Source organism: Arabidopsis lyrata (genome assembly GCF_000004255.2).
Source record: "Arabidopsis lyrata subsp. lyrata unplaced genomic scaffold ARALYscaffold_1, whole genome shotgun sequence".
In the NCBI taxonomy this organism is placed as follows: domain Eukaryota; kingdom Viridiplantae; phylum Streptophyta; class Magnoliopsida; order Brassicales; family Brassicaceae; genus Arabidopsis; species Arabidopsis lyrata.
In genome coordinates this window covers 17892443-17904936 of record NW_003302555.1, presented here as the reverse complement: position 1 = coordinate 17904936, position 12494 = coordinate 17892443, and the positions used below count along the sequence as shown (strand labels likewise).

Below are 12494 nucleotides of genomic sequence, written 5' to 3'. Positions count from 1 at the left end.
GCAAGACCACATCAAGTTGGGTGAGGCCAGTGGTGGAGCTTCCCCGGAGATAGTGTTGCTCAGAGAATTTTGAAGTGTTTTCTTTCAATCGATCCGGAAGTTTCTTGATGTTTTGGCTAGGATTCGAGATCGGCAGAAGTAGGATTCTCATCGCTCCTCGGCTATTCGGCAGTGGCTGATTGGAGTCCTGCGATGTCCGGCGAATGTTGACGGTGATGCTCTATGTCTTGACGCGTGGCCTGGAGAAGAACACGTATCCTACACATGTCAAAATTATGTTTTATTTTGGGCTGTTAACTTTTGCTTGTAATCTTCTTGCGCTTCAGCTAGGCCTGGGCATAATACCCGAACCCGAAGAACCGAACCGAATCCGACCCGAAAAACCCGATCCGAACCCGATCCGAATCCGCACCCGAAGTTTTAAAATACCCGAACGGGTTTTAAACTTCACAACCCGAAAATCCGAATCCGAACCCGACCCGAACTCGAACCCGAACAAGTACCTAAATATACCCAAATATAAGTACATAGTTATAATATATTAGTAATATTTATACTTGTAATAACCTAAATGCCTAAATTATTCGGATGTTAAGATATTTCCGGATGTTTTAACTACTTTGGGTTACATTCGGGTATAAAATACTTAGATTTTATAGATTTTTTGAGTATTTTTCAATACTTTGCATAGAATCGAATACAAAATTTCTAATATTTGGATACTTCGGGTAAACCCGAATCCGAACACGAAATATCCGACCCGAACCCGACCCGAACCCGAAGTTTTAAAATACCCGAACGGGTCTTAGTTTTCTAATCCCGAAAAACCCGAACCCGATCCGAATATCCGAACGCTCAGGCCTAGCTTCAGCCCCTTATGTATCTGCCCAGTGGACCTTATGAATGAAAATGAATTGCTGACAAAAAAAAAAAAAAAAAAAAAAAAGAAGAAGAAAGAACAAAAATCATGAGTTGGCATTTTGAAAAAAAAAATGACTTTACTACAAAGTTACTTATCCCTTCTTTTAAATTTCAAAGGTTTTTATAAGTTCAAACAAAAAAGAATCACCAATTTCATATGTTATGTAATAACCCTATGATTATATTTAGATACTTTCTAAAACCTAAACTATGTAATATATCTCTTCTAAGTTGTTAGGAGCCAAATGACTCCGCTATATTTGGAAGTAAAAGCTTTTGTTTGGGCAATAAAGAACATCCTTAAATCAAGAAAGCTTATATTTTAAAGTTTTGAGATGGACTATTTCAAATTGATGATCAAAATGATGCAAGAGTTGTACAAGTAGTGAATTTTCTCTAATATGTATGACAATTGTACACTTCATAATCGATTAATTTATTTTACTTTTTTTAGTTCATCATAGATTGAATTGCTACACCTATATAGTTTCTGATATTTATAATATATATGTCCATGATCTAATTCCACAAGTCACCAAAAATGATGTTTAATTGATGGATCTATTATTAGATAGACAAATCTTCTTTAGCCAATTTCACCAAAAGTTAATGTTATCGTGTTTTGCGAAATTATTGGATTTTAAATCTTAAAGCTTGTTGGAATCGTTTGAAACAAACCTCACTAAAAGTGTAGTCTTTAAGTAACCTCTTTCATATGAATTATTACTACAACACAAGTAGAATAATCTACAAATAATAATAATCTCAATAAATGCATTTTGTACTTGTGAACGGTGGTGTTTTTTAATCGCAATTTTTCGTTATTTTTTTCAACTAAAATAAATATTTTACGGTTATGATATTTTTAGAAAATTGCAATCTGAATGTCTTCTACGGTTGCATCTTTTTATTGTAACTCTTCATAAACAATTGCAACCGTTTACTCAAATCATTGCAATATTTAGTTTATTTTACGAACATTGCAATTTTTGGTTTATATATTTAGCTTATTTCACGAACAATTGCAACATTTGGTTTATTTTATAAATCGCTATAACATTTAATTATCTACCGTCACGTCTCTCGATATAATTTTCATAAATTATTATTTTTAATTTTCAACTACAAAAAGATATTTAAATGAGATTGTAACTGTTTAATTGAACCGTTGCAACATTTGGTTTATTTGACGAATCATTGCAACTTTTGGATTTGTTTTATGAACCGTTGTAATCTTTAGTTTTTTTTTGACGAACTAGACAAACAGTTGTAACTTTTGGTACATCGCAACATTTCATTTATTTGTTTTTTTTAGAAAAATATATTTTACGTTATGTTTTTTTAGAAAGTTGCAATCCGAGTAAATGTTTTCTACGGTTGTATCTTTTTATTGTAACTCTTCATAAAACAGTTGTAACCGTGTAGTTGAACTATTGCAACATTTAGTTTATTTCACGAATAATTGCAATTTTAAATTTATTTTATAAATTATTATAACATATAATCATCTACCGTTTCTGTAACTTTTCATAAATAATTATTTGGTATTCTTAATTTTTAATTACTAAAATCTATTTAAATGAGATTGTAACTGTTTAATTAAACTATTGCAACATTTATTTTATTTGACGAATCAATGCAATTTTTGGTTTTGTTTCACGAACCATTGTAATCTTTAAGTATTTGCAACATTTGTTATATTTGATGAACCGATGCAACTTTTGGTATATTTGATATCTACAGTCATGTCTCTCAGTTAAAGTTCGTCATATTTTTTAAAAAATATTTAATTACTAAAATATATATAAATGAATTGTTGCTACCGTTTAATTTAACATAGTAGAGTTTGGTTTTATTTGACGACTCAATGAACATTTTGGCTTATTTATCAAATTGTTGTAACTTTTAGTTTATTTGATGCCTTTTGTACTTGAGAATAGCTTTTCTAGTTACAAATTAATGTTTTTCTAATACTAATATACTAAAAAAATGCTTGTGAAGGTTTTCTTCATTATAATTTTCGTGTATATATTGATTTAATATTGAAAAAATCAAAATTGTTACAATTCATTATGACTTTTCGTTTAATATTTTGTTCTTAAAACGATTTTTGAAATATTTTCTCCAGTGACACATGAGTCCTAGTTTAGATAATATAAGAGATTATTTAGTAATATTAGTGTCGCCTTTTAATTAGACAAGAAATGAAGTAAATACTTTATATCTATACTGCAGCACAAAACGAAGAATAAAAGAGCTTTTTAATTTTCTTAACGATAACCAGTTATTACCTTTTATCTATGCTATCAAATCGTATAAAAACCACCAAGTTTAGATATGATTAGCCACTAACTTAGGCTTCGACTGGTGACATCGGTTTGGGCAGTGCGGAACAAACAATTATAGAGGTGCGGTGCGGTTTTACTTCGGTGCGGTTGAAAAAAAACGCATCATGCAAAACAAGTGCTCCTACTACATAATAAGCGGTGCAGGACAATGGTAGTAAATGGGCAACGCGTTTTGCTGCGGAACTAGATTTTTGAGATGTAAAGTGTCACCATTCAACCCACCTTTTGATCTTTCAGATTTTAAATAAAATAATAAAAAAATAGAAGTTTTATACTAGGTGCGGATTTACCTTGTATATGTGTGGTACTGGAAAAAGCTAGCGAAAACGTGTGTTTCAAATCTCATTGGGCGGTTCAACATTTTTTTTTTTTAATTTTCTTTACTTTTAAATCTGAAAATAAAACTACAAATGATATATAAAACACAAATAACTAAAATAATTTGAAAAAATACAGGAAAACTCGCCTACAAATAAAATTATCATGCAAAATAATTTTCCCTATGTTTTTTTAATTTTTAATAGTTTATTAGGATAAAATTAATTTCTTTATAAATATACAATTCAATGAAACTAGTTTCTTTGTGTACGAGATACTATAATTTAAATCTTGATTTTGAAATTCTTTAAAATTTATTTTTTTGAATTAAATATTTGAGATTATATTCATTTGATTACTACATAAAATTTTAATTAACTATTTTTTGTACACTTGTAATATGTAAATAATAGTAGTACATAATAATACTATTTTAAATTATTCTCAATTGTGTGTACACATGCATATGTCGTTACATTTCTATGATGCTTTTGTAATTCTTAAAATTAATATTTATTTCCATTATTAACTTATTTATAATTAACAGTTTGTGCCTAACATTAAATTTAAAACTAATATATTAAACAAAAAGTTAACAGTTTTTAAAAATTAATAATACACTAAATAACAGATTTACAGTTTTGATTATAAATTTAACAACAAATTAAATTTTTTGTTTTAATTACACTAATATCATTAATTTATTTGTATTTACAAAATATATATTCTGCACCGGTTTTTATATGTTTACCATTCAAACATTTGTACCACACCGCATGCAGTTTTTTTTCAACATTCATATAGCTTTGAATGGTGACAATGGTTTGGTAGTGCTGAACAAACAATTATAGAGATGCGGTGCGGTTGAAAAAAATGCATCATGCAGAACAAGTGTTGTTACTACGTATTAAGTGGTACAAGATAATATATGAATGATGCAAAAAACTGCATGCAGTGCGGTACAATTGTTTGAATAGTAAATATATAAAATCAGGTGCGGAATATATATTTTGTAAATACAAATAAATTAATGATATTAGTATAATGAAAACTAAAAAGTTAATTTGTTGCTTAATTTATAATCAAAAATGTCAATCTGTTATTTAGTATATTATTAATTTTTAAAGATATATTATTAATTTTTAAAAATATATTATTAATTTTTAAAAATTGTTAATTTATGTTTAATATATTAGTTTTAAATTTAATGTTACGCAAAAACTGTTAATTATAAATAAATTAATAATGAGAATAAATATTAATTTTAGGAACTACAAAAGCATCATAGAAATGTAACGACAGATGGATGCATACACACAATTGGGAACAATTTAAAATGATATTATTGTTGAAAGACTCGTTTCTAGCCGCTTAACGTTCTTTACTTCTTACTTTCCTTAATTGTTTTCTTACAACAACACAACCCTTATATAGTACTTGCACTTAACCTAATTAGAGTTTTGTTAATAACCAAAACCCACACTTAGTTGGACCTTGTTCACTTCTGGCCTAATGGCCTTTTTCTCTCTTTTTCTTCACGATTCTTCTTCTTCGCACTTCTACACGAGCCTCTTCTTCTTCCTTAGACACACATCTCTCTGCACTTCATCTTCTTTTCACCTTTCTCTTCTGATTTCACTTGTACACGATTAAGCAAAGAATCAACTTCCAACAATTATTATTTACTACTATTATTTACATATTACAAGTGTAGAAAAAATAGTTAGTTATAATATTATGTAGTAATCAAATGAATATAATTTGAAAGAATACATGAAAAGTTGCCTAAAAAAATTATCATGCAAAATGATTTTCCTCCGTTATTTTTTTATAGTTTGTTAGGATAAAATTAAATTTTTATATGTCTAAATGATTCTTTTAAATTATTTTGGTTATATGTGCTTTATATACCATTTGTAGTTGTATTTTTAGATTTAAAAATAAAAGAAAATAAATATAAAAATATTGAACCGCACAATAAGATTTGAAACACACATTTTCAATACCTTTTTCCAGTTCCACACCTATACATGGTAAATCATGACACATGAAGAAAAAAATCTACTTTTTTATTATTATATAGATGGTATGATTATTTATTTGTTTCACAAAATAGAATCGCGCAGAATTATTCTACTCATATTATTGGAGTACGAATAAGAAGTTTTTCAAAAATCAAATACGTCTGGCCTACGTGGCTGAATTCCGATCACTCACTGATAAATAGGAGACAATAATAGAAAGTACGTCAATAATATAAGGCACATCAAGAATATGAGACAATAAAAAAAGGCACTGTAAACCCTCAACCTCTTTCTTGTGCAGGTTTATAAAGACCGCCCGTACTCGACAGCTCACCAATATCATGTGATATATCCTAAATAGGAATCCTAAAGCGATACACAGACTTCCTATCTAAATACCACTTGATCTAGCACCAGTGATTTCGTATCAGGTCAAAATCTTGGCTAACTAATCGAAGTGGGAAGCTTTAGTAGACTCATAGATCATGGAACAAATAGGGTCGGTAGGTCCAACCACCACACTACACATATAAATTTAATATTTAAAAGATATGTATTAGTTTTTTTTTTTTTTTTTGTGCAAAAGATATGTATTAGTTAAGTCTGAATTTTTGATCCGTTACAATTTTTTCTTTTTAGATGGAACAATTTATATTTTAGTTTTTTTTTCCATATTAGATCATATTCAAAAAAAGGAAAAAAAAATCAAAAAAATTACAAAGACAAAAAAATAAAAATAAATAACAAACTCGTACCACGCCCGGTGGGACTCGAACCCACAATCGTTTGATTAGAAGTCAAACGCCTTATCCATTAGGCCACGGGCGCATTGTTAACTTTCTGGAGTTTAAGTTTAATATAATATTAAAAACGCAAATGCTATGTTTAAGTTTAATATCGTATTAAAAACGCAAATGCTATATTCATTCCTCACAAGAGCAATTAGGCTTCGGAGAGAAACCATTCTAAGTGCATGCATTCGCATATTATTATAATCTATAATTCTAGTTAGGAATGACTAATGACCAAGAAAGTTAAAGAAACAATGCTAAGTACATTTTTTCAAAAAAAAAAAAAAAAAAAATGCTAAGTACATGCTATTAAAGAAGGAGACTTTTCTGATTGAGTGTCTAGGATCCAAATTCTGATCTTTAAATTCTGATATTATTTACGTGTTCTTGGAAGTAACTTATTAGTAATTTAACACAAAAATCTTATTAGTTACGGGTTGTCGTTTTGCAAACTTAAAATCCCCACATGTTGAAATTTGATTATCTCTTCTATTCTTAGAAGTCTTGTGCTTTTTGATAGCCCGGAAGAGTATGAATGCTCGAGAAACCCTTTCAACTGTGAAAATTTCCAGTAGATTAATAAGATTATAACTTTCATTAAAGTAATTTTCGTTAAAGAAACACACATTATGTCAAATTAACTAAACTGATAAAGCCTGTTTTTATAAATAAAAATGTGGCGTTCAAATGTTAGTTTTGTTTGGTGACTTTGGGCATTTGCCCTTTCTCATCAAAGGGACGCATGACTCTGATCTCTCACAATTTAAATTTATGCATAATATCATCTTTTTAAAAAGATGTGTGTTGAAGGTTCTCCGTGCGCGACGGCCGGTTTTCCGGTGACTGGTTTCTCCTGCCTTCTCCCTCCACTGCCTGTAGACGGTGCTGGACTTTGGTAGAGGCTCTCATCTCCGGTCCAAGTGTCTTGCCTCTCTTCGGCAGAGCAAGCTTTTGTTTGTAGATCTGCTCTAGATCTCCTTCTTCCTGGTGATTTCCGTTGGTCGAGCGTGTTTCCCTTGGCTTCGTCGTGGTGGCGTCTCTCTTCCTGGCTCGGAGTCATTTTTTCCAAGATCTCTCTTGGTCTAACCACCGCGTTTTGGCTCGTGTCTACCGGGTCTCGGATTTCTCTGAGTCAGGAGTTCGCCTTGAGGACAGCTTGCCCCCGCTCGCTTGAAACCTCTGTCCGCTCCGTGCGTGTCGATTTCGTGTGTTGGAGTTTGAATTGAGAGGCTTTCTTTAGCGCAGTGCCTGGTTCTCCAGCTTTGGTCAGTGTTCTCCGTTGGCCCGCTGTTGCTTCTGATGCCTCAGCCTCTCTTTTTCTGTTTCTCCTCCAGATAGGTAATCAAAGTTTGGCTGTTATTGGTTTGTCTAAGGTCGTGTAGTTGTCTTCGTCGAGCTTGATTTTAGGAGAACCATGTCTCTGTTGGCCTACTCTGCTTGGGGACAGTAGCAGAATTTTTAGGAGCATGGTTCTTGTGGCTGGTTAAGCTTTGTCGACGATTTGGATGCTCTTTGCCTCCTTTGTGCAGCTGCAATGGTGTTTTCAAGTTGTGGCGTTAGGTATCGGTGGTAGCTTGTTACCTACTACTTTTGAGATCTCCGTTTGCATTTCGGCTCTTTGGTTTTGTTCAAGACTTGTTCTCTCATGTGGCTTCCTTTTGATAGTGCTTTTGTTTTGAAGTTAGCTTGCTTTCCGTGCGTTTTTCTTTGTGTTTTGGATTGAGCTTTAGAGGAGCTAGTAGGGCTAAAGACTTCTGATGCAGTGGTGATTTTTCTTATCTTGCTCTGCGCTGCTGACTTCGAGGAGGAACTTGGTTAGAGGGAGCTTGCATCTCTGGTTTTTTGCGTGTGAGGTTCCGTTTCTAGGAAAGCTCATGGATTGAATTGAAGAATCGATCTCACTTGAAGCAGGGAGAGTAAGTGATCGTAGATTTGGAGTGTTCAAACCGTTGACGGCTCGGTCTCGGGTCTCCGGCGAAAGGCTTCTGAAGCTCTTGGTCTGTCACTTAAAGGTTTTCCACTTTAAGCAAAAGCCCTTCTACTTTGCACTTTCATTCGGGAAGGATAGATCAGAACGTAATCGCTTCATCTTTTCCCTTTGCTTCATAGCTTTATTTATATGGTTGAGAAGATGGACCAAAAACTTGGTTTTAATTAACCGTATGTTATGTTTCTATGTTTTTATTCTTTTTGCCATGGATCCATATGCATAGGTTTTCAAATCTATGTTTGTAACCTAAACTTTTTCATTTTCTATGAAATATTTACAATTTAGCAAAAAAATCATCTTTTTAAAAAAATAATTTTTGTTTAAAAGTAGGATGTCTCATAATTATGTTTCATTCTTTAAGAATATATTGGTATTTTTAAGTAACGTATCTTCTATTCATGTAGACAAGATAGTTTTTACGCATGTAGATAAGATTTAAAAGCAGATATTAGTAGTGATGATAATAATTAATAATGAAGACATTTATTAGGTCAATTTGCTGACGCTATAAAGCCCGAGACCCTCTCATTTGATTCTAACACAATTCATACTTACATCTTCCAAGTAAGTGATTTCATTTTTGATCCTTTTTTTTTTTCGTCTTGATTTCATTATAATCAATCTTTAACAATTTTCTCGTATCACAACACCACCATACTAACAAGTAACAACAATCATTTTTTGTATTTTATTTGATGAAAAGAGAAATAGTTTGGTGATTTATCGTAAAGATGTTTAAGAAAATGGATAAAAAAGCAACGCAGAGAATTGAGAAGGAATACAAAGCTATGATCTCGAATGACTCTTTGTACAGTATTGGTTAGTAGCTACTTTGTTTTTTTTTTTTTTTTTTTTTTTTTTAATATTTCTACGTAACAATGATATTTATATTTTATATCTAAAATTTTAAATAATCCCCTTCACCTTAATTTTGAATCCTTTGTTAGTTAATTACTTGTGTTGTAATATATTATTACATGGTCAATTAGGTATATGGCTTTTTTGAGAGGTTTTATTACTTGTGTTGTAATATATTATTACATGGTCAATTAGGTATATAGCTTTTTTGAGAGGTCAATCCTTATTAATATTTTCATTTGTAACAATATAAAAACTAATTAAATTACTTTAACCTTTTATTTGTTTTGTTGATGGAATGTATTTAATATAGGTCGAGACTCGAACGATATATACAAATGGAAAACAATGATCCATGGTCCACGTGGTACTCCCTATGAAGGTGGCATATTTAACATCGATATTAAGTTTCCTACAGATTATCCTTTTAAACCACCCAAGGTTGGTTATACATATATGCTATATTAATCTTTGTTTTTTTAAGTTTAAGTTTCTTAAATATTTTGTTGTTTATAAAAGTAATTATGTTAAAAAAAAAAAAGTAATTATGTTTTTATATTTGATATAGTTTACGTTCAGAACTCCGATTTACCATCCAAATATCAATGATGAAGGGTCAATTTGCCTTGACATTCTTAAAGACAAGTGGACTCCTACTCTTACGGTTGAAAAGGTTTCAAACTCGACTCACATTTTTTGTTCATTGTTTTTCGAATTATTCTAGACATTGGTTAGTAAAATAATTATACAAACAGGTGCTCTTGTCCATAACGTTACTATTGGAGGATCCAAACCCAGATGATCCTCTTGTACCTGATATTGGACAACTCTTCAAGAATAACCGATTCCTATTTGACCAGAGAGCCCGAGAATTCACTGCACGACATGCTAATGATTAAAACTTAAATAGTTGTTTTCTAATTTTCGAAGTTTGTCATATCTTACTTATTAATAATTATCAATAGCTTCCTATGCTATGTTATTGTCGAATTCTTTTCTATTATAAAAAAAAAGTCATATTCTTAGTTTAGTTTTTTTCGTTCACTTCAAAATGAATATAATCTATTTAGTTCAACTGGTAAAAACCCTAGGCAAAACTTAAAAGTCGCCAGTTCGAGTGACACTTGGGACGAAACTAATATTACATGTTGTGGTTTCGAGTCTATGAGGATTACGAGCTTTTTTCCAAAACCTCCTAGTATTCAAAAAGAAAAAATATCATCTATTTGAATCAAAACCAAAAACTATTTGTCGTGGTCGTTCAATAAAGGGTTGCCGGATTTTTCAGCCCCCAACTATTTGCAAACTCAAGGAATCTCCCTATACTTTTTCGCTCTTAAAAAATCACCAACAACTAACAATTTTCTTAATAAAACATCCTCAACTTTCAGATTCATCTTGATTAATACGCCTCCAATTGAACCGGCCATTAAACCGGGTTTAACCACAAATCCGCGTTTACTATACCGCGATTAGGATTACCCGCATAAGTACCCATGACCCGAGAGTTAAAACGACGTCGTTTTGACTCGCCTCTTTTTCTCAAAACAAAGCCAAAACGACGTCGTGTTCTCTATTCTCTCTATTTCTCAAAATCGCTAATTGGGGGTTTAGGGATTTCAAAATTAGGGTTCATCTTCATCAAGTCTTTGGTTTCTGAAATTGCAGCGATGAGCACCACGAGTTACTACTCATCCGCTTCAAGTCCATTGCATCGTTTTTCTTCTCTTGGTGTCCCGTCGAACTGCTGGTGTGGAGAGGGTATCATCACATTCACATCAAAAACGAAGGAGAATCCATACCGGAGATTCTACCGATGCGCGATTGGAATGATGGTATGTTTTTCTATTTGGTTAAATTGTTGATTTGGAAAGACCATGGAGTATTGATCGGAGTTTATTTGTATAGAGGGAAAATGAGAATCACTTGTTCAAATGGGTTGATGAAGCTCTCTTAGAAGAAATTAGGATGGTCGAGGAGAAGTGTAAGTTAGTTGCAGAAGATGTCAATGCTTTGAGGATGGAAGTGATGGGTACTATGAAGCTCCAAAACGAAAACTTCAAGAAAATGGAGGAGAAAATGGAGGATGTGATGAGTAAGAAGATAGAAGGTGAAGTGAAGATCATGAAGGAGAATGTGGAGGAGCTGGGTCATGTTATGGCTAAGTCAGCTTTGAAGACAGTAGGTGTTGCTTCTGTTATTCTTTGCTCAATTGTATGGCTATGGGGAAGAGTGTAGGTCTTGAGGCAATGTGTAATGACTTTGTGGTCGTTATGTCTCTGTTTTGTGTAATGATTTGTGCTTTAGCTTTGTGCTTTGTGTTTTGTAATGCCTTTGTGCTTTGTGTTTTGTAATGACTTTGTGCTTTAGCTTTGTGTTTTAGCTTTTGTAATGACTTTGTGCTTTAGCTTTTGTAATGACAAAATGACTTTGTGCTTTAGCTTTAGATTTGTGCTTTGTGTTCCTTTTGTAATGCTATGATAATGATGCAAGAATCCCCCTATTAAACTTGAGGAACCATTGTTGTTAACATCTAAATAGAGACATAATGATCCGAGAATAACATCCAAAAGATCAACATCCAAAAGATCAACATCCATAACATACAAAAAGATACTAGGTGTTCTGATCTTACATATTCTAACCAAGACTAAAACCTACAACTACTAGTCCCACTGGTCCCATTGACTGCTTCTTTGTGTTAGGTTGAGTGTTTCGGGTCCCTGTGATCCTTCTTGATGATCCATAAGCTGTGAGGGCTGAGAGGTAGATACTTCTTGATTCTTTTTACCCTTTTTAGTCTTCTTCTCCTTAGGTGCTTGTGAAGATCCAGCAGCCTACAACAGAAAGATAAACATGTTTAAACATCTTTCTCATTCAAACAGACACATTAGAAAAATATAAGGGATATACCTCTTCTTGATTCTTTGTCTTCTTACTATTCTTCTCCTTAGGAAATTTTTTACAGCCAGCTGCATTATGTCCAGCTCCCTTACATGATCTGCAATGAATTGTAATTCCTTTCCTTCCTAGCTTGAGTACTTCAGGTTCACCCGGATTCTTCTTTTTCTTTGGTGACTCATGTTTACCCTTGATCCGATTATAATTCTTCTTCTCTCCTTTCTTTCTACCAGGTGGAACAGGAGCTTCTTCACCTTCCTCATCTTCCTGTCGTGGTCTCTTCCTTCAGATTTCATCTCTGTCACCCTCTCCATCATTCTCACAGTTTCTGTCGTTGTTGTCA

At 32.4% G+C, this 12494-nt stretch overlaps 2 protein-coding genes and 1 non-coding gene across 3 annotated transcripts; 2 read left to right on the top strand and 1 right to left on the bottom strand.

Moving 5' to 3' along the window:
• Positions 1-6366: 6366 nt before the first annotated feature.
• TRNAR-UCU lies at positions 6367-6439 on the bottom strand. The gene has a single exon. It is a non-coding gene; the product is annotated as a tRNA-Arg (tRNA).
• A 2274-nt stretch (positions 6440-8713) lies between these two features.
• LOC9327282 (probable ubiquitin-conjugating enzyme E2 31) lies at positions 8714-10280 on the top strand. Its single transcript, XM_002893868.2, has 4 exons — positions 8714-9211; positions 9564-9691; positions 9819-9923; positions 10006-10280. The coding sequence occupies exons 1-4, from the start codon at positions 9124-9126 to the stop codon at positions 10147-10149; spliced, it is 465 nt and encodes a 154-aa protein (XP_002893914.1). The 5' UTR covers positions 8714-9123; the 3' UTR covers positions 10150-10280.
• Positions 10281-10860: 580 nt separating this feature from the next.
• LOC110224976 (uncharacterized protein At4g04775-like) lies at positions 10861-11560 on the top strand. Its single transcript, XM_021013247.1, has one exon. The coding sequence runs from the start codon at positions 11219-11221 to the stop codon at positions 11486-11488; it is 270 nt and encodes an 89-aa protein (XP_020868906.1). The 5' UTR covers positions 10861-11218; the 3' UTR covers positions 11489-11560.
• Positions 11561-12494: the final 934 nt, after the last annotated feature.